The following is a 23,311-nucleotide window of genomic DNA, read 5'->3' on the forward strand; positions in this document are numbered from 1 at the left end:
TCCAGAGCTGCGATTCTGAGGAATGCGATATGTGGCATCAAACAAAAATCAGGTGAAACACTCTATGAATATTGAAAGCGATTTAATAAGCTTATCATTAAATGTCTACAGCATCAAATTCCTCCACAATTATTGATTCAATATTTTTATGATGGTTTATCATTGATGGACAGGAACATCATCGACGCTGCAAATAGTGGAGCTCTAGTGAATAAGACGCAAACACAAGCTTGGGATCTTATTGCGAGAATGGCTGAGAACACGCAACAGTTTGGCTCGAGGGATGTTGGACACACGAGTGGAAACAGTAACAACCACTCTATCCAATCGATGCAACAACAACTTTATGAGTTGACGAGCTTTGTTCGCAAGATGGTTGTGGAAAAATTTAACTCGAGTGTCCAGGTCAAAGCGTGTGGAATATACACAAGTGCAGGCCACCTTACGGATGCATGCCCGACCCTCCAAGAAGGCTATGCAGCGGATGTAAATGCTGCAAACTATGGTGTAAATGGACCTCAAGTTTACAACCCATACTCCAACACCTACAATCCAGGTTGGAGATATCATCCGAAATTGCGCTATGGAAACGCACAATAGAGTAATGCTCTTCACCCATTCGGAGCTACGCAACAGATACAACAACCTCGTTTCTATGAGAAACAACCGCCCGAAACACCCATAAGTAACTTCAGTCTATCTTTGGAAGACTTGGTGAAGTTTATGGCTACCACTACCCTGTAGTTCCAACAAGAGACGAAAAATTTTGAACAAGAGATGAGATCGACCGTTGACAAATTACAAGGTCAGATCAATCAAGTGTCAGATGAGGTGAGACAACTACGTGAAAGAGGAAAGTGGCCTGCTCAGCTTGAACCAAATCCAGAAAATGTCAGTGCCATCACTATTTACAGTGACACGATGATTGAATGTTCTTCCCGGCCTAATAAAAAAAATACGAGTATTATAACCCTTCGTAACGGAAAAGAATTGGAAGGTCCACCTCCTATTTCAAAGGAACAAAATGAGGATCAAATTGAGATGAAGATTGAAAAAGAAACTGAACTTCACGAAAAGGTACCTCCTAACTCTGTTCCTCCTACTAAAGCTAAATCAGCTCATTTTCCTGACATGTTGAAGAAACCACATAAGGCAAAAAAAAAAAAAAAAAAAAACGAAAAGAGATGATGGAGATATTTAAGAAGGTGGAAGTTAATATCCAGCTCTTGGAAGCTATCAACCAAATCCCCAAGTATGCAAAAGTTTTTAAAGAACTGTGCACTAATAAGAGAAAATTACGAGGGGATGAGTACATTATAGTGGGTGAGAACGTTTTTGCTGTTTTCAAAAGAAAGGTACCACTTAAAATAGATGATCCAAGTATGTTTTCTATCCCTTGTAAGATTGAAAAACTGAGATAACTAAGACTATGCTAGATCTAGAAACTGCTATTAATGTCATGCCACGATCAATATATGACTCTTTAAATCTAGGGCCTCTAAAAGAAACAAGAATTATTATTCAACTTGTTGATCGAACCAATGCTTATCCTGATTGTATAATAGAAGATGTACTAGTTCAAGTGAATGACTTAATTTTTCCTTTTGACTTTTATATATTGGATATACATGATACACACTGCTTTAACCCACTGCCTCTTTTGTTCAGAAAACCTTTTATGTGCACTGTAGGAACAAAGATAGATGTTAAAAAGGGCACACTCAGCTTGGAGTTTGCTGGAGAAAAATTTCATTTCAATATTTTTAATCCCATCAAATGTCCTGTTGAATCTGAATCGTTATATGCAATTAATGTTATTAATCCTGTGGTGCAGGAAACTTATGAAGTTGGTAATGAGAATAAACGAATGTTGATAAAACATTTAGAGAAAAGACCAACTGACGAGTGACAACGAGTAAAGAAAAAAAGAATTGTCGAAAATTTGAGATGGATTCCCAAGGAATCACCATAGTTGGCCGCGAAAAAGTGTCATAAGAAGAATCAAAATTTTAAGCTAAAGAAAAAGTATGTGGCCAATAGACATCGCTTCAAATTACACCACGAGGGACCCTCACTTGATCCTATAAGGTTGGCACCCGTTGCCGATTTTAATGTTCATAATTGATGCGAGACGATGTCTAACTCAAAGAATACAAAGAAAAACGCTTTTTGGGAGACAATCCAAATCATTTAATTGTTTTCTTTAATTTTATTGTTTAATTACTAATAACACTTTTATTTTTATCGAGAGGTGACTTTTAATCATAATCGTGACTAATTGACACTATGATTAAAAATTACCTCGCATGCTGTTTTTTTTTTTTTTTTCCACCCGACATTTCTTACCAAAATCAATTTCCAAAATAAGAGAGAGTATTTAGTCATGACTGAACACTACCTATCACACTGTCTTTTCCCTTCATGCCTCGATCCAATTTTAACCATGAATTTCCAAAATAAACAAAAAAAAAAAAAAGATTAAAAAAAAAATCCAAAATCATAAGCCAGACCGCCTCTCTCTGCCTCTCTCTGCCCCTCTCTCTCTCCTTCTCTTTTTTTCTTCTTTCCTTCATCTCACCGAACCCATCGTCCTCCTCTTCTTCTTCTCTGATACCCCAGCGACGACAGCCACCAAACCAGAATGCCTCCGTCTCGACTCCGCCGCGATCCTCCCTCTCTTCTTCCTCCCCACCTTTGCCGATCGTCTTCTGCACAGACGACGATCTCCGCCAGTCCGATGCCCAGTCCGCCCCTGCGCCGGAGTTCCATACCAGTCGCCGCTTTCGACGCTGGGATTCCAACCTCCGGCGCGACTCCTCCCCAGTCCAGACCAGTCGCCGTCTCGACTCCGCCGCGATTCCGCCCTTCGGCGCGACTCCTTCCAGAGTCGCCGTTTTTGCCCGAACCAAGATGCCCTCCATCTCCGACGCTGCGATCCAACCGCCAACTGCCTCTGCCGTGGTCACGCCACCAAGCCGCGTGAGTCCAGCCGCCTCCGTCGTCCAACCAGTGCCTCACTCCGCCGCGCAACAATCGCGATTAGGTAACATCATTTCACCCCTGTTATGTCTAACTTTCAATTTCGTAAATGTTGTCTTGGATTATTGCTATTGGTATTTGGACTGCAAATTTGGTATCGAGTTGGTTGAACTTGAAGTTTGGGACTTGTGTGAAGTTTATGTCAATTCTCCTCTGCAGTGATAGCGTCTTGGCATTTGATTTTTTTCATTGCTAGTTCAATTTTGGAGATACTCTGCCTTGGATTAGAGCAATTAATACTCTTGATTTTAAAAGTGCAATCTTATTTGTTCGAATCTCTTTCAATTTTGGATATATTCCTGGATTAGTGAGATTGAATGTTGGACTCTATTTGCTGCATATTTCATACATACATAAAGTAATTTCTATGGCTTGATCAATCATTGTCATTGCATCACTCATTTTTGACATAATTGAGCTGTAACTTGAGTTCTCCTTGCTGTGGTAGTCGGGTGTTGTTCACTTTGTGCTTTGAAAATTTCATGAGAGTCTTGGGTAAATGACACCTCATTCTTTGATGACTAGTTAGATCAAGTATCACTCTGTTTTGGAATAGTTTGTGTTGGTTAGTTATTTGTGCAGGACTCATGAGAATTTCAAGTCTTGTCTTAATGTGGTGCACGATCAAATCCAAATCCAATGGCATTGTCAAGTAAAGTAAAAGCTCGCAATTACTCTACCTCTTACGGAATCCAGGGAAGTTCCTCTCTTGTTTTACTTCTTTTTACATTGAGGACAATGTATGCATTAGGTGTGGGAGAGAGAGTTATGCAAATTTTTGGACAAAATTTTCATTTTGTGCTACTTTTATACCTGATTTGCTATTCTTTCACATGTTTTTTAGATTAGTTTGAAGTGAGTCAAATGTGGTTTGTGTGATAGGTTTGTCTAGCATGACCAATGACACTTGATTGGTGATATGTTGAGTCAAGTCGACGTTTGAACCCCGTAAGATTTGAGCCTATGTTCCAGAAGTTACATAAGAAAATAAATTGCATATATTCAAGCTTTTGGAAATTTCTTTCTTGTGAGATATGTATTGCTCAATTAGATGACCTAGAACTTGAGTGATTATGCATGTTGAACTTGCAACTATCAAATCTTGCGTTTTGAAAATGATAAGGGCATTAGGTAACCCCATTAAACCTTTCTTTATTATCCAGCACAATATATTCTCATAGTTAGCCCATTTGAGCCTTCTTAGCCTATTTTTTCTTTTATATAAACTGTCTTTTAGTCTCATACCCTTCTTTTGATCAAACCTTCTCCGATTTGAACCCTATGTTAGAAAGAATTACTTTAAGTTCATATTGTGACGCACTTTATTTCTTCGGCACTAGTTAGAAACGAAATTTGGGTACGAATAAGTCATAGTATGAAGGAATAATTATAGGTAGTGAAAGTATATATATATATATAGACAAAAGCCAAAAACAAAAATCAAAAAATAAAAAAAAAACAAAAAAAAAAAAAGAAAAAAGAAAAAAAACAAAAAAAAGAAAAGAAGAAAAGAAAAGAAAAGAAAAAGAAACAAGAAAAATAAATAAATAAATAAATAATAAAACAATCATTTTGATGAAGTATTTTCATTTAATGTCATTATTAAAGTTTGGGTAGTGAATAGATTAAGGATTTCATTATTTATGCCGATTTGTTTTTCATATGCTAGCATCGTGTTCTTATTGTATTCTTTTCTGACATTCTTAGCCGTTGTTTATCCTTGTTTCCCTACCCCTGACCATAAGCCCCGCTACAACCCTTATTGAAAGTCCTTTGATTCTTTATGCTAGATTCAAATATTTAAGTAAGAGAGATCTGATTTTTATTTAAGCCTATAGGATAATCTTTTGTTGCACTACCTGAGTGTTGAGCCAATTATACACTCATTCCTTCAAAGAGCATGTGTATACATTTTATCTTGTGAGATTGACTTGATTTGATGTGTTGAATTTCAGATTGAATTGGTTGGTATTGAACCCTTTTGTCATATTGAGTCGCCTGCGATTTCTTTGGCTTATTTCGAATCTATGTTTCAGGGCAAACATGATCTAGGTGTGGGGAGAATTGATAGCTAGAAATCGAATGCGTTTTATATTCATATCATATGCGATATTTGGTTGATTTTGATTGAGTTCTACATAATTTATATGCGTATTGTTTATTTGTTGTGTGGAGAGGGCAAATATCAAATTTGGTGTAATTGGCAGAAAAAGTAAAGAAAAATTCAGATTCGCACCCCCTAGTTAGTCATGGCCATAACTAACTATACCATCCTGACACGAAAATTTAATTAAAGGCCCAAAAGCCCAACAACAAAATAATTAGGGCAAAAATTAAACAAAAAAGGGGAATCACACGCAGAAAGGGAAGAGAGAACAACTAGAGCAGATATGCATAAGAGCAGGAGACTGATAGACTCATAGATCGCGCATGAGCAAATCGACAGAGAAGATTTCCCCTCCCACTATGACTTTATCTTTCTCTACTATTCTTTGTTATTTGATTATGGATAGATACTTTTCTGGTTTGATTGATGATAATGTTTGGGTTCTTTTGTTTTGGAGATTATTAATTTTCTTTATAAAAGTTTTTTTTTTATTATTAATATTTGTCTAATTCTGAGAATAACGTTTGTGATTGTTAGATTGATTGAATATTTTGGTATCGATATTTGAATTAGTGTGATAATCTAAAGTTAATTCAGGTAGGATATCCGTAATTGTATTCGCACTTGAATCAGTGACAACCGGGTTGAATAGTTCCTTCCCGGGGGTTAGACAATCAAATCTAATTGCTTATCTTAGGTAGTAATTATTTTGAATTAGATTTTTCTAGATTAGAATGCGATTAGGCAATATTTCTTATTGGCACACCTAGGTTTATTTGCTTAATTAGGGGTAGTCAGAGCTTGTTGATAACTATAACCAATTTATTGATACTTTAATAAGAACTAACTTTATTGAATTAATAATAAAACACAAGTGCCATAACTGCATCATCCCTCGAGCCAAACATCCCCTTAATAGCTAGTTCTCATTTAATTTAATTGCTTTCTTGTTTTATTTTTATTAAATAATAAAAGAAAATCCCCCCAATTATCTACTGCATTAGAACACGAAAGAGTGAATCACACAATACCTGTGGAGACGATCCCTTCCCCTGTATTACAGTAAATTGTGATCATGGAATAGGTGAAATATTTGATTGACCGCACGACAGGTCACATTTCCAGTGCATTTTTGTTTGTTTAGGTGCCTGCCGGCTAGGTTTTTTGAGGGGTTGCAGGCCCCTACTTTTTCTTAATGAGACGCATATAAAAAACAAACTCAAAGGATGTTTGCTAAGTGCAATAACAGTGGATGGGGATGATGGGATGTTTACTTTAGCATTTTATGGTACGTAATTTGATCTACGGTTGTCATTTTGTTAGAATGTTGGGTGTAGCTTTTATGGTGTAGTTGTTCTTCGGAGCCGTAGGTTGTATATTAGGTTATTATTTACCCTTAGACAACTTTGGGTGTAGTACTTCATATTAGTTGTTTGTGATTGTTGTTTTCCATGTGATCTATTTTTTGTTAAATATATACCTGCAATGTTGTTTCGAATACCCTTAGAGCATTGCGGTATGCTTTCCTTAGGCATAGATGTACCCTCATACGCTGGAAATATTTGTAGTTATTTGTGTTCTTATTTGCTGACTTGCAGCGGTGTCCGCGGAAAATGATGAAAATTGAGAGTGGTTTTGCTGGAAGCTGTGATCTGTTTTAGAATATGAGGGTCATGCGGATTGGAAACAATACACTTTCTTCTCGGATAGGCACTCGGGTTTACTAACAATCCCATGCGTTTTTCCTAGAGCACATCATGCATACTGTCTCGGACACTTAGTGGACAATTTCCGTACTTAGGTATATGTATGTTAATATTAATTTATAATGAACATCAGTAGGTATGATTAGTCAAAAAATGGATACCCAGTGCATAATAAGAAACGATAGTCCGTTGTCTTCAACAAGGCCATCTATGCTCCATTGAGGAAAGATTTTGAGAACCACATTACTTTTGTGGTCGAATCGATGTCATTGGCTTGAGATTTCATTACCCAATCAGACCTAGAATATTGGGCAAATTCACTATTCAGAGGCACTCGTTGGGGAATAATAAATAATAACATTGCTGAGTCATGGAATTGTTGGGTGAGATCCGCGAGGTCAATGCCATTTGTTGGGATATTGGATACCATCAGAATGCAAGTGATGATAATGATGAATGAACGCCGCAAAAAGTCGAAGGTAATGCATGGGAGGCTCTGTCCGAAACAAGAGAGCAAGTTGGCACTATCATACATGGCCTTACGACGGCTACAGTGCAACTCATCCTCTAGAACCGTATTCGAGTTAACAGATTCTAATGAAAGATACGCAGTCGATTTGGAGGCTCGAAAATGCTCATGTCGGGAATGGAAAATGTTCTGACTACCCTGTAAGCATGCATGTGCTTGCATTGAAAAATATAATATGCTGATTTATTATTTTTGTGATTCTTACTATAGCATTGAATCCTACAGAAAATCGTAGCAGAAACTAGTAAATCCCGTTCTGATGACGATATGGATGTGATTGTTGAAATTCAGGCGGACCGAATTCACCCTTCTTCCTCGTCCTTCCAACCAGGCCGGCCAAAAAAACGACAATTTGAGTCCCAACAACTAAAGCATCCCTGAAAATGTAGTCGTTATGGACTTCTCAGACATATAGAAGAAGTTGTAAGCAACGAATAGATTAGTGAACCTTTCTTACATTGTATATCTTTTTGGCATCCAAAAGTATATATTAAGACAATAGGTATGTATTCAATAGGTATTTTGTAATTTTTTTTTTGTCTCTATGATGTAATCGGTTGGATCCACCGACTTATTTGCAGTAGTAAATGGTTTGTAGCTCGCTCACGCAGGTATATAATGAAGTTATGGAGGTTCGTAGATATATTTTGCAGGTATATTTTCCATGTACTGAGGCATTTGATGATGCAGCTCTGTATTGATGAATGGTTAATATAATATCCAATTGTTTCCAAGGTATTTAAATTCTAATTTTGGGTAATTACTTGGAATTATGGTAGTTGATTAAATCTCATTGTTGTTGCTATGTGCAACTACTTCTTACACATCATAACTACGTATCGGAAATGGATTGAGGCATGTATAAAATGGTCTGGCTTGTATTAAACTCGCCATACTAACCAATTGCATATATCATACCACTTAAGTACTTGTTGATGACTTGTTTAACCATCAGTAGTAAATACATGCTATTTCAAGTAAAAGAAAAAAATCGTTTCCCCAGCCATAGGTTACCAAGGCATATATAATTGCAACTGAAGTACAATGCCACAGTTATTGTAAGTACGCAATTGCTTATAGAAGGTATATACATTAATGATTCCAATATATAAGGTTTTGGTCCGAGTACAAATTAGGTCTTATGTTGTTTTTACGGTATTTAAATTGTATTACCGTGTAATAACCTGGAGTTGCAATATTGATTAAAATTCGGCACACAACTAAATACTAGACTTCCATGTGCCACACAACTATATTGTGGTTATATTATCATGTCTACTCCATAGTGTTTTAACTCAATTAACTGGTAAACGCTTTAAGTTTTATCTGTAGCCTAAAACAAGCCATACACGTTGGGGTTGCCGAGAAACACTACTATGGTTGAGCTAATACATGGTTGGCATCATTCGGTGAATATTTCAAGAGAAAAGGCCAAGTCCCCATCCACAGGTTACTAGAGCATTTTAAATTGTAACGGAAGTATAATAGTTATTGCATACGTACATAATAAATAATATAGGGTATTTATATTTATGACTCCAGTATGTATGCATGTGAGCCGAGTACCAGACTCGCTTAACGAGGTACACATAATAAGTTCGTCGGCATTAGTGGTGTAATTGTAGGTATCCTCAAGTGTAGTTTATTTCAGTCAATTCTAAGCGGCGGGTCCCATGCGCAAATTGGGTGCGATCATTGCCTCTCGTTGACTCGGTAGACACCATGTTATTTTGTGTGTTGCGCAGTGTACCAGAGGGGCTGATACGTCCCAATAAGTAGTCTCTCGATGGGAGGAGTGGTATAGAAGTAGCACACCATAGTAAACACGTGTTGTTTAGCACTCCGTACTAAATAGTTGATTATAATATGGAGTTATAATAGTTGATTAGAAGTTGACACACAAGCAACTACTAGACACCCACATGTCGCACAACTATTTTGTTTTTATCCTATGATGTTGTTTTCATAGTGTTTGATTTCAATTAACGAGCAAACACTTGCAGTTCTACCAGTCAATTAAAACATGGTGTACACTTGGGTTTCACGGAAAAGCTGAAACGGTTGAACTGATTCAGAGTGAACGCCATTTCTGTGATCAGTTCAAGAGAAAAGGCCGGTCCTACAAACGTAGGTTACTGGAGCATATAATATATAAACGAAAGTACATACTAGTTTATCGTAGGCACATAAAAACTATCAATGAGTATTTACGTTTGTGGTTTGAGTATAAAAGCATGTGACAGAGCACCAAACGCGGCATAAACGGTATATGAAATTATTTTCGGGGCATCAGCAATGTAGTTCCAAGTATCTTCGAATGTTTATTACAATCATGTGTTGGTGAGTTAAGGCAATCCATGGGAACATTCCCTTTGACAGTTAGCCAAACTCATGTAGCAGATAATTTAATCCGAAAGTAAGACATTAACCAATTTCAGCACCTCGCCACACAACGCAAGCACTTGCCAAATCAATCCAAATTCATTACATATGTTAACCTGCTATGTTTTTTCCATAAGAGTCTACGAATCAGAGGGGGGTCCTTTCAATATCCTTGCCGCAATCGTGCCTTGGTAGCTCTTTGCATCGCCAAAGTCCTCGCCTAGGACGCCCACGAGATTGACATCCAGATCGCCCGGGCGTAACACTCTGCGAACATGCAGACTAAAGGTCCACAGTCCAGCGTGTCACCCTGATGTCGGCTTCTAACGTATTCGAGCATGTCGCTCAGCATAGGCCATAGTTGTGCAGCGTTCATGTACAACGATAAAAATTGCGTCTGCACAAATAATGCAAAAATTTGTTAAGGAATTCATTCTACCCAAAGACACTTAATTATATTTATTCCATAGAAGCGCCAATTTCTTTGCATTCCCTTGGCTGAAGGGAACGGGCAACGGATTACACTCCAGCACAACGCGATTGACGATATCCAATATGCAGAGATGCCAGTGGAACAGGGTGTGCACCAGTAGAAATATGTACCGGCACCCAGTTTGGATTTTGTCAATGATTGCAGCGATCTCCTGGCATACGGTCACTTGAAGCGATTTGGCAAACGTGAGCACATTACCTTTATAAATGGTCGGTCTTTTCGTTCTTCTGCTTGGGGGTGATAGTGCATCGTTCACGGCTTTCTGAAAATCAAACAAAACAATCAAAACAATAATAACATTGTGATTTCTAATACTAACAGTAAAAATTCCAAATAAGATACTCACCGATAGAAATCATGGCACACAACCACAACGCACCGGTGGGTTGTGCTGAAGCTGGTATTTAATGTTGCATAAATAATGTAGGTACACGTCAATCACCTCGCCTTTGATAGCTTGGTCGAACAACAGTTCTAGCACCAAATCGGATGAGACGAACACGACGCCCTTTTGTCATACATTGTTCCCATAAAATGATAGCCGCAAACATAAAAAACATCAATTGAGAAAAATATAAAATACCGTAATAGTGAATAGCAATACCGGATGCGAACAACGCGAGAAATTGTTTGATGGTATTCGTCTCATCCTCAGATAGGGTCCCCTTTCCACAATAGTTGTCATTTTATTGCGACATATCTTTCACTTATTTACTTCATCGTATGTTCCAGCGGTAGCATCCGACTCCCCATCGTCGCCAACAACAAAAGGTTCATGAACCAATAATGGAGATAATCATGTTTCCGTAGGTATCTGTATTTATTGTAGAAGTATGAACTTAGAAAACTTGGGTATTTATGAATCTATCCAAAGTATTTTAAGCCAGACAATTGATATTTATATCAAACTACTTACCTGCTCATCTACGACGTTGGCCACTGACTTTTCTTTAGCCCTCCCAGTTTTTCTGGTTTTCCTTATTCGCGGTGTTGATACGGGTGTCACAAATTCAGGCTTTTTCTTTCTCTTCCAATCATTATGTGCCATTACAACACGTACAATCAAAGAATCCGTGGCCTTGCTACAAGTCTCACTGCTAGACTCATCCGTCGGCTACAATTTCAATAGGGCAAATAATCATTCAATAGATGGACAACTACGACAAACAAAATGTACTTACTATATTAATTAACTGACCTTGACATCCGGAGGCGCGATATACAGTAAAATGGCCATTAGTTGGTTAAACTCTTGTAGGCTTCCACTGCCTCGTCGAGGTCCTCCTCAGCCTGACTCTCCTCCTCCTCACCCTGCTTCTCCTTCTCGTCAGCTTGCTTTTCTTCCTCCTCACCCTACTTTTCCTCTTCCGGGGCCTCATCTTTCTGATCTTTCTCATCCTCCTCTAGTTGTTTCTCCTCTGTCTCTATATCCACCCGCTTTGTTGTCTTCTCCTTATACTCCGCGTCACCCTCCTCGTCACCATCACCCTCATCGTCACACTCACTTCGTTGTCCTCCTCGACAACCTGATATCTAGTTCTTTGCAACTTACGAGTAAGTTTCGCAATTGCAACATAATTTTTCCGTAACTCCACCTTCAACACTGCATTTTGTTGAGCTGATTCCCGCAACATATGTTAATAATGTCATATAAGAAATTATTGTATCCATTTAAAATGTAACAACATTGAATAATGCACTTACCTCCGAAGTATGGCAGATTGTTCGAACAAACTTCTCTTCAATGCCTATTCGATAGAAGTCCTGAATATCTGTCCCTTTCAAGGATGATAATTCAGTCACTACAGAAACCCTGGAGATCGGACCTAGGTTGTTCAGCCACCGAAAAAGAGTCGCGGTACATTCGGTAGACACCTTGCCTTCTTCAGGGTTGGGACTCATTTGTTAAAAAAAGCCTACAAATAATAATGATCTCATTACTTCCAACAATAATAGTAACAAACATTGTGCAATATACAAAAATAAGATAACAAATCCGATATTACATTGCTTGTTAACAAACCGACAGTGCAGTCTGTCAAATATTTCTTTCCGGGCTTAAAATTGCTTATAGACTTCAAGAGATATCGGTGACTTGCAGGTCCCCATGCATAGTCACCAATCACAGTCAGGTCATCCACATACGATAACAAAAAAAAGGGGTACAAAATAATTCGCAGAACAAAATAAAATATTTGCAAAAACAAGAAAAATTAAGAGACGGGCAACATCAGCAATAGATAAAGGCTCCAACCCCTGCAATAGAGCCTCACGCAGCTTCTGCAACACCTCAGCACGGGTTACATGATGCAGCTTGCCCCCAAATATCCGAACAAACCATTCACTTTCAACTAATGTGTTATCCGTCATGTAAAATCCCTTCGCATGTAGTCCCAAGACTACAGAATATTCCTCACCTTCAAATGGCAGCTCAATGTTAGCTCCGATCTTGAATGACGTAGACTCCGAACTAAAGTTCTCAACAAGGGCAAGAAGGCGGTGCCACAAAAACTTCATCTTCGGGCAGTCCTAAAAATGCCCGAACGGAGTCATTTTGATGGCTTTGATGTGTTCGCCCAACATGTGTTGCTTGAGTTTCTCCACCGCGTTGTGGAAAAAGGGTAATGCAAAGCGGCTGATTACCGATTTGTATTCCTTCCCCGGTCTGTAAGTAAATACCATTAGTCCACATTATCCAAATCTTCAATTTAGTTAAAAGTTTATCACAATTTATCAGGAGTACGTAACAGCACATTCCGAGTATACAATAGTCCATTACAAGTATATTACTTAGCAAATTATACCAAACAAATAAAACTCGTGGTACCTAATAATACCGTATTTGCGAATCCACAAATATGACTAATTAGCGAACAATCAAACGAAAAAACTAAAATATGCAACTTCGAGTAACTAAAAAAAATGTACATCTCCAAAATTAACAAAAATCAAAGATAAAACAAATAAAATTACCCAAAATCGGTGTCAAAATAAAATACTGAACTGGGTAATTTGACCAAAAATTTGAACAATTTCAAACCCGGTGAACAAACACAACACCGACCACCCAGTGCTCCTTATCATCGAACCGAGGCTTACAAACACGGGACCAAGGCTTCCACCCCAAACAATTGAATAAACTACAGTATAAAATTCGAATGTCAACAAAATAAAAAATCGAAAAAGGCTTTGACCAGACACTTACTTCTTTGAACTCGTCTTAGGGGATCGAGGCGGGTTGGTTGTTCTCCTCACCGTTTTGATGGATGGATCCGTTACTTCTTGATCGTTGGGAGGTTCGCGAGCGTCGATTTGCCTGAATATGAAAGAACTACGGTTTAAAAGGGGAGTGAGGGGAGTCCTGCCTCAACTCTTAAACTGTCGGTAGTTTTCTTTCTTTTTTTTTTTTTTTAAAAAAAATCACAAAAGAAGTACGCGGTATTTAAATGGAATTATCTAAGCTTATAATGGGTGTAGAGCGAGAGGTAATGTACATATATATTTAAAATTGAAAGTATTTATTAAACAATCGTAAGTACACGTTACATATACAACGGCGATTGAGTGAAAAATACAAAAAATGAAGCTATAACATACATAATCAATAAAGTAGAGAACTACATTTCTTTGACAGAAATTTTAATCCAACTCTCGCTATAATATAATACAGTATATATGATTAAATCTTTTAAATGTTTGAAATTATAGTTTAATATGATGTATACAATATAGATATTATTTTATGAAGAATAATTTTTTTATAATACAAAATAAAAATATATAAATAATATTTATTTATAATTAATATAAATTAATTTTATTAAAATAAAAAAACCTCAATTTATATAAATATATTTATTTGTTTATTGAAAAAAGATGAAAATTAAAATTTTAAATGAGTTACATAGTGTAATATTTGAAAAAAAAAAAGTATAATATCAAAGTAAGTACACTTGAGCAACCAAACATACCCAAAGTCTTTAATACTTCGTCTGTCCCGGATAAATGTACCTTTCTAGAATTTTGTAGTTGATTAAAAAATAATAATAATTTTATTAGTTAGTGGAAGTGTGTAAAAAGTTTGATAATTTTGTATGTATAAATTAATTATATGTGTAATGATATTTTGTAATATAAATAAAAGTTAAATAGTATATTTTAATATTAGTGTAAGATTAGTTTTACTAAAATAAAAAGAAATTTTTTAGTGAGAGATACGAAAATAATAAAAACTATACTTTAAATTGAAACTAAGGGAGTAATATTTTGTAATACTTTTACACTCTTCAATTCCAATGGAATGTACTCTTTATATATATATATATATATATATATATAGTAGACTAACAAATAATATTCTCTCCGTCTCGGATAAATTGTCCGTGTTATCATAAATACGATAATTTAGATAAACTATAATTAGCAAGTAATTAAAAAATATATTAGTAAAAATAATTATATATTAAAATTAAGATATTTTAATAATTTAATTAAAATTAAGAAAGATTATAAATTATGAAATTTAAAATTTGATTTAAATGTATAATTATATATAAAAAAATAACAAATTATATGGGACAGATGTACCTAGAAAATGTGGACAATTTATATGAGACGGATGGAGTGTAATTTTAGTAATTATTGAAAGTATAATATAATTGAGTATTTTGTAAAAATTAAAGCTATTTTGATATCTATATATTAATTATCTTCACTGTAATAAAAAGAGATATTCTCTCCACTTTGCCACAGATGATCCATTTTTTTCCCTAATCCCATGACAAATAATCTATTTTTATTTTTATTAAATCTATTCATTTTAAACTATAAATTAATTTAATTAAATAGGATCATCCAAAACTACTTTATTTCTACCTCCATCCACAATAAACAAATATATTTATATCTATTTAAAATTTCTTCTTTTTATAAAATTAGTTTAAGTTACTTATAAATAAATAAATATTTTTATTTCATTTGTGTTATAGTAAAATTTTATTATCTACAAAATGGTATTTATATATTTTATTAAAATATAATGTTAAAAATATTTATATACATATTTTAAATTTTTTTAATCATATGTATTAATTTATATTTTAAAAAATATCAATAACATTATTCATATAAAAAATAAGAAAATAATATTATAATTTATTATTAATAATTTAATAATTTATCCGACCTTTTATTTGTTAGCTAATATTGATGAAGTTGTTGGAAAAGTACAATAAGGAAATAATCGAGTTAAACCTGTAGCAATGAGTGCTAGAGATTGTCTAATGAGAGAAATGAAAACAATTGATATGGAAGCTCCTCTAAGTATTCCACAGCCCCCTTTTTTTTTTTTTTTTTTTAGTAAAGTAGATAGTACCTGAGCTACAAATATATACTCCTTTCGTCCTCTAAAATTACCCTAATTTTTTTGTATTGTTGCTAAGAAAGTGAACAAATTTGGCGGACGGAAAAAGTACTATTTAAATAACTGTGCCTAAGACAAAATGATCATCTACCGACATAGGAAGTATTTTTGAGTGGGACAAAGGAAAATAATAAAAACAATACATTCAATTGGGAGGAAGTTAATATACAGTATAATTGTTCAAAAATATTAAAATTTGAAAGATACATAAATAAAATGAATTTGAACTTGTTGATGTTGTTTTCAACCAACAATAAAAAGTAAAATTCAAAAATAAATTCGAACTTGACTGCAATAATACTTGGAATCGAAGATTCCTAAATATTGTACGAAATGTAAGAAGAATAAAAGCAAACTAATACTGAAAAGAAAATAAAGATGATCCCCAAAGCGAATTTTCACTGAAATTGATGCTGATTGAAAATGCCTTCTACCGGATGCAAATCGCCTGTTATATGTTCTCTAAATCAGTTATCAGATCTTATGTGAAGTCGGTTGTAACTGGCTGAACACCCCCCCTCGTGGTTGCAACCGCCTGAAGAACCGTCTTCGGTTATGTTTCGTGCTACCAACTGACCAACCGACTAGACCAGGCGACTGATCAACCGACCAATCTAGCAACTGATTAACCGACCAACCATGCTCATGGCCAACCGACCAATCAAACGACTGATCGACCGACCAATCAAGCGACTGATCAACCGACCTGTCAAGTGACCGATCAACTGACCTGTTTCTTTAATGGGCGTCCGAAAGCCCACTTTCTTTTTGGGTTTATCTATGGGCCCAAACGTTAGAATCCAGCTATAGGCCCAATAAAAACCCTAAAATATTATAATATATAACAATTTGTCTCCCCCCGCCCGACTCCCTATCGTCACTTCTCGATCAGTGTTAGATGTGACGTTGTTAGGGAGTTTGTTCATCATGGCGCTGTCTAATCACGGGGTTTTGTAAAAACCCCACTTAAAATCCTTCCACTTCCATCTTCTTCCTTATGCCTTCTCATTTCCACATACATTTTTCTCTCTCGCTGAACCTACTTCTTCTTTTCTCATTCGAGCTTCACCATTCTACTACCATGGCCAACCAGTATGTTCCAGCTTTGCCCTTCGATGGCTTTGATCCGAAAATCCCTTTTGTTTCCTCTGTTGTGCTTACCCAACTCTTCGCCCCTACTGTACTTCTTCTGAGGATGCTTCTCGCATGAGGAGCATCATTTCTTCAGTTACCCTCTAGCCATTAACAACCTTGACTTCAAACCCGAACGCGTTAATGACCACATCAAAACCCACCTTACCGATCCGAAAGATGCCTTTCGTTCCTGGTATTCCAGGTTATCCCCCATTTTTGGCGAACAATGGAGACGACAGGGGATGGACAAGGCCATTTTTCTCTCAACTCAACCCCTTTACCTCAACGATAAAGTCCTTCTAGCCATGGCGGCCTTTTGGAATGCCCAACTGGGCATTTTCCTTCTCCCAATTGGCCCGATTGGCCCGACCTTGATGGATGTGGCTATGATTGCCCATCTCTCTGTCGTCGGCGACGATCCGGTGTTAGGTTCGCTGGATGGTCAGGAGCCGGCTTCTGACCACGAGGGCTGGTCGTTCGCCCGTACCTTTGAGAAAGATCGGGGCTGGACAAATTTTGTTGTCCGACATCAGGGTGCGGACGGTGCCCCAACAACCGCCCTGGAACACACCGCCTTCCTCATATTCTGGTTGTGCAGGTATGTGGGTTTCTTTGTTTCGGTCAATTTTATATATATTTATTCGAAATTTGAATTATCCCTGTATCCTTTACAGATACATAATTCTCTGCCCCTTCAAATCAGTTTTGACCTCGCAATTAAATTTAGCCATTCATCTTGCCAATGGCCAATTATTTTAATTGGGAACCCTCTTTTTGGCCAATTTATATGAGGGTTTGTCCAGAGTCAGTGTCCACCTTCTGGACACTAAAAGGGCGGACACGGCCACCTCTGGCCCTTTTTTGTTCCTTGAGCTCTGGCTACGGCTGTATTTTCCAACAGTCTTTTTTGGTCGGCTACCCATATCCCCGAACCCTCAGAGGTCGCTAGGGTTAGCCCTTGCCCAGCTTACCCCAAACTATTCCACTCCATCCTTCCGACCCTGTAATTACGGCCATTTTTTCAGACGACCGTAGCAATTCCAAATTTTTTGTTTATAAGACTTACGTCCAGTACGCCACCGAGCTGTTCTGGCCTTATTCGGATACCACTTACTCCCATCCATATCCTGATCCTTTACCTCATCCGACCTATCCCCATTCTTGGGACTCGGCTCTCAAACCCCAATCCCTTTTTTTTTTCTAGTCCTAGGTTTGATAAGAAAACTCACAAGTCTTTTTACACTTTTAATTATCAGCCGCAATTTTTGTCCCGACAGTTCGGCTGCTGTCAAGGTCTGCCGGGTCCACTCGCCCGACCTTAGCTAATAACCCAAAGTCCCGACGGGTGAGTGATCCTTACTCTAATTTTGCCCTATCTTTCCCAACTTTTTTCTTATCTTACGTCCAATTCTTGTCTTCCTTTCCGCCGAGGCCCCAAGTCGGTTGAAGCTTTTCCTCCTGGTGGTCGGCCACCTGGGCTGTGGTGGCCCTTCCTTCTAACCAACTGTTGGAGAAATTTATTCCCCCTCCAGCCCTTGCCTTAGGCTAACCACCCCCTGCGGCCGTTCCTAAGAAGTGGTGGGCGGCTGCTGCTGAAGGCCCTAGTGCTCCGAAGACAAATAGAGCCGCCCGCACCAAGGTCACCACGGAGCCGGCGTATGATCGGCAGGCGGTAGAAGACTACTTGGTGTCCTTACCTATGGACCCCGCCTGGTTGCCCGCCAATGTGTGCCGACACCTCGGTAAGGACTAACCTAACTCAACCTTCATTTTTGTCTTTATCTTATGCGCTTCTGACAATTCTTGTTTCCAAGTCGCTTCCCCCAACTACTGAGCAACCAACCGACCAGCTTGCTGATCCACCAGCCGACCGACCAGCCGACCAACCACCAACCAACGAGCAGACTCACCAGCCGACCAACCAGCCGACCCACCAACCGAAGCGGTAATTTCCAAACTCTTCTACCTTCTAAATTTTTTTTCTAACTTCACCTTTCCTTGAACACAGACAATTCCTTCTTCGCCAGCTACGGTGGTTGCTCCGCAGCAGGTCGAACCACCAGTGGAACTGCCGTGATTCGTCAGGAGAAGGACCTGACATTGAGGCAGATTCACTCTTCATCCTCTACCTCTTCCCGACCAAATGTTATGGTGAGTATGAAACGATTACAAATTATGTTCTCTTTTCACCCATAGCTCACGTCGCTTTCTTTGCTTTAGGTACCTGCGGCGGTTGCTTCTATAGATGAACCAGTTGCCGCCGTCCAACATCTATCGGTGGCTCATGAATTGGTTCAACCGAACCCTGAACCAACCCCTCCGGCCCCTGAACCAGTCCAAAATCCCGGGCCAGTCCAACACCCCGAACCAGTCGAGGTCTCTTCCTTGGAGTCGGGCGATGCTTCCGTCAATTAGAGTCATGAATATGTGGTTAGCATTTCCTCCTTCTGCATTTCCTTCGTTTCTAATTCCAACCCTTCTTAATCTGACCCTTTTCCTTTTTCACGGTTCAGAACTGGGCTTCATAGGTCCCCATCTTGCAGCCGCCGAATCGGTCGCCGGGATGAGGATCCGACCTGGTGCTCCGCCCCTGACCCCGGCTCTCCTGGCCCCTTCCGACGCCACGGCCGTCCTCACTCAGGTAGCTTCGACATTAATCTACTAATTTTCCTCTAAGTTAGTTTTCTAATCACTCTGGTTGGTTTTTTAATCAGGCTACTCGTGAGATCAACTTTCTCCCCAAAGTGCCTTTACTAGCCCCTGCCAGACCGGTGGTAGTGCGCTGTGCCGACTTATCGTTTGCCGACTTGAGTCCTGGAGACCTTGATTCTCTGGCTCAAGTGGCTATCGACTTGTTGGTGAAGACTCCTGCTGAGTCTGTGGCAGCCCCAATCCTCGATCGGATGATGGTGAGGATCACCGAGCTTCAGGCCGACCTTCCCTAGACTCTAGACGAAAGCATCCAAGAGGAAAGTCGCCTGGTAACAGAACAACACCCGACTCAAGCAAGCCTCCATGGCCAACTACAAGCGGGCATTCAGTCGAGACTTGTACAAGAACACCAGACGGCTTTTCAGCAATGGAGGACAGCCCGGTCTGCACAAAAATGGGCAAACCTACAAACCGCCCTGAGAGCCCTCCTTTTGTAGATATAGACAATGTCATCCCTTGTATAAATATAAATTTTCACCTTAATTTTATCCTATTTTTTTTTATCACTGATCCACGAATTTGCACCATAAAATTACAACACAACTCGCCTATTTAAATCAAACTTCGAAAGAACAATTCACAGCTAACCTTCAAACCCTCCAACACATGGCTTCTCCCCGAATCCGTATTCCTGCCACCAACTCGGAAAGTTCCCTGCAACCATTTTTTGTAGGCAAACACCCTATAGGACACCATGCTGAAGACCTGATACAAGTGCTTAAACAACTCGACTTTAAATTCAAGTTTTCTGGTAGGAGTAGGAAAATCATACACCGCACGATTTGTTTGATGGAACATGTATCCACTGGCTATGAACCTCTTACCGAAATTCTCACTCGCATATCCGACCTTGATCATCACATGGACATGATAGATCATCATGTCATGGCCGTTCTCCCCGACCTCACCTAGAACAATATCTTATATCAACAAAGATCAACACTCTCCAGATTGCGCGTTCTTATTGAGCGAGAACGTCACTCTTTACAAGATGTGAAAGTTTGCACCGAACAAGACCTTCAAGAAATGCAAGACCAATGGGATCGTTATCGCCCCGACATAGAAGATCTCCTTGATGAGGAACCTGAAATGGTTACTGCAAATTGGGACGGAGATTTGGAGCCAGAAGATGATCACGTTTGTGTCACCCTTTCGGATGACGAATAAAAACCCTTCATATGGGTTCAAACCCTTAAAGGGTTCTTATATTTCTTGCAATAAAATTAATGACAACGCTCTGAAAAGGCAGGAAAATACCTTTTCAAATACTTGGCATTAATATTTTCATGTAGTAACTTCCCTTCCTGATTCACAATAATAAAAGCTCCGTTCCCGATTTTCCTGTGAATGATGAAAGGCCCCTCCCAATTTGGATCCTTCCGATGATTCGGCCGGACCTCAACCGTATGAAATTTTCGTCTGACGTAGGATCAGCAATCTTGCCTTTCTCCCACTGTGGTCGCCAAATTGTTGATGTTGTTTTCAACCAATAATAAAAAGTAAAATTTGAAAATAAATTCAAACTTGACTGCATTTATACCTGGAATCGAGGATTCCTAAATATTGTACGAAATGTAAGAAGAATAAAAGCAAACTAATACTGAAAAGAAAATAAAGATGATCCCCAAAGTGAATTTTCACTTAAATTGATGCTGATTGAAGATATCTTCTACCAGATGCAAATCGTCTGTTATATGTTCTCTAAAGCAGTTATCAGATCGTGTGCGCAGTCGGTTGTAACCGGCTGAACACCCCCCCTCGTGGTTGCAACCGCCTGAAGAACCGTCTTTGGTTATGTTTCGTGCTACCAACCGGCCAACCGACTAGACCAGGCGACTGATCAACCAACCAATCTAGCGACTGATTAACCGACCGACTATGCTCCTGGCCAACCGACCAATCAAGCGACTGATCGACCGACCAATCAAGCGACCGATCAACCGACCTGTTTCTTTAATGAGCGTCCGAAGGCCCACTTTCGTTTTGAGTTTATCTGTGAGCTTAAACGTTAAGAATCCAGTTATAGACCCAATAAAGCCTCTAAAATATTTTAATATATAACATAACTAATTGTTTTTTTTTTTAAATCAATACATCAATTTTATTGAGCATTCCAACCAAGAACAGACCCACCAAATTTTAATCTGCAATCCTCCCGGTGCTTCAGTACACATTTACAGCCAGTAATATCAAAAAAACCAAGAGCCTAGGCCATAATATTATGATACAATCCATACAAGTTTGCAGATCTTAAAACTCGACGGATACAATTTGCACGACATTCCCAAGCAATTAAAACAGCAACCTTATCATATCTTTAACTACGACTACGAGCCTCGCCCTCAACCCAAAACTAAAGACGACGACATCTCCAACTTTGCTGCTCACCTTTCCAAACTCCATCCTAAATTTGGCTTCCCCGCAACTAAACCAGCAGATTAGTAATTGTAATTGTGAAACCTAACTAACTGCACATCACTATCACTATCACTGTATTTAATAATTTTAAATATATACTTAATAAATACAATTTAATTTAATTAAATTAAATTTTAAACCTCATGAGATCAAAGTTTCGTTTTACTTTTAATTTCTTTCGTCAATAAATAAATATTTTTATGTAGTATTAGATAATCGCCAAATTATACCTCTATTTTTGTCAGACTATTCCAAATTTCTCCATTTTTGCAGGAGGTGACAGAGTTAATCATCTGCAACCATATCCTCTATTCTTGCAAATTACAATCATAAACTCTATTTTTGCAATGTCAAATAATATTTTCTCTGTATTTTACTCACTTTGTCCACTTTTTGAAAGTTTACATTTGATTTTTGGGTGTTGATTTTCAATATTAATTATTATATCAAAATTAGTACACAAAAATACTTATTTGGTGTCCTGTAACACTAATATAATGAGGTTTAAATTATACAAATATAAATATATTTATAATGTTAAATACAATGACTCAAAATGTAAAGTGAATGTAAACTTATTAAGTGAATGGATGGAGTATTATATATATTATAATTTTTTAAATTTATAAATAACATCAAATATTTTATTACTTTTATATATTAAATTTTAAAAGTATTTTAAATATTATATTAATAAAATAAATTAAGTTTTATTATTATTTGATCTTAAAAATAATAAATATTTTTAAATTAAATAAATTAAAATTTTAATGTTATTAAATAATATTTATGCAAAATAAAAAAATATAATATTATTTAATTAAATATAATAAATAATAAATAAAAAATAAAAAATAATATTAATTATAAAATTAATACATAAATATAAAAAAATAATTTACTTTATATAAACAATAAAATAAAAAGCAAAAAAGATAAAATAGATAAATTAAAATACAATTTTAAAATAATTTTTACTTAATTTTTAAATTAAAATAAAATTAAAAAAATCCCATTTTACAATTGGATTTAAATACCCATCCTATTTTTTACATTTAAATTCAGTCCACATTTATAATATTAGCACACTGCACTCCATCCTTTATGAAAATGATTGAAATTTGCTCCTTACCTTTCACTCATTTCCATTTATACCCTTATATAACCCTAAATCCCTAATTCCTTTTATACCCTTCTTTCAACTTTACAATTGATTGGAATTGATTCGGTTTCTTTCTGCGTAAAAGAAAGACTTTACATCATCGTATTTCTGGTGATCCAAACTGGTAATAGGCTATTGATTTCGATAAAATTTTGGTGGCGACCCATGGTAGTGAATGGAGTGGTGAAGTCGAGTCCTCCATCATTG

At 37.4% G+C, this 23,311-nt stretch overlaps 1 protein-coding gene, 1 long non-coding RNA gene and 1 other non-coding gene across 4 annotated transcripts; 2 read left to right on the forward strand and 1 right to left on the reverse strand.

The window, feature by feature from the left end:
* Nucleotides 1-12: 12 nt before the first annotated feature.
* LOC127266203 (small nucleolar RNA R71) lies at nt 13-119 on the reverse strand. Its single transcript, XR_007842097.1, has one exon. It is a non-coding gene; the product is annotated as a small nucleolar RNA R71 (small nucleolar RNA).
* Nucleotides 120-777: 658 nt separating this feature from the next.
* LOC127265992 (uncharacterized) lies at nt 778-8,135 on the forward strand. Its single transcript, XM_051296055.1, has 3 exons — nt 778-1,152; nt 2,509-3,043; nt 7,673-8,135. The coding sequence occupies exons 1-3, from the start codon at nt 778-780 to the stop codon at nt 7,735-7,737; spliced, it is 975 nt and encodes a 324-aa protein (XP_051152012.1). The 3' UTR covers nt 7,738-8,135.
* A 7,661-nt stretch (nt 8,136-15,796) lies between these two features.
* Nucleotides 15,797-21,556, forward strand: LOC127265849 (uncharacterized). 2 transcript variants are annotated; one of them, XR_007842042.1, is made up of 6 exons: nt 15,797-18,554; nt 18,627-18,757; nt 18,821-18,963; nt 19,033-19,242; nt 19,326-19,453; nt 19,527-21,556. It is a non-coding gene; the product is annotated as an uncharacterized LOC127265849 (long non-coding RNA). The 2 variants fall into 2 exon arrangements; XR_007842041.1 differs by having other exon boundaries at nt 15,797-18,757.
* Nucleotides 21,557-23,311: the final 1,755 nt, after the last annotated feature.

The sequence above is a fragment of the Andrographis paniculata genome, unplaced genomic scaffold, assembly GCF_009805555.1.
Source record: "Andrographis paniculata isolate CXL003 unplaced genomic scaffold, ASM980555v1 Contig74END, whole genome shotgun sequence".
In the NCBI taxonomy this organism is placed as follows: Eukaryota; Viridiplantae; Streptophyta; class Magnoliopsida; order Lamiales; family Acanthaceae; genus Andrographis; species Andrographis paniculata.

Bases quoted from the DNA above. Each gene is read 5' to 3' on its own strand.
- LOC127265992 (XM_051296055.1), top strand. From the start codon at position 778: ATGAGATCGACCGTTGACAAATTACAAGGTCAGATCAATCAAGTGTCA. The intron at 1,153-2,508 runs GCAAAAAAAAAA...ATCATAAGCCAG, and splicing joins TGTTGAAGAAACCACATAAG to ACCGCCTCTCTCTGCCTCTC. The intron at 3,044-7,672 runs GTAACATCATTT...GTTGAAATTCAG, and splicing joins CGCGCAACAATCGCGATTAG to GCGGACCGAATTCACCCTTC.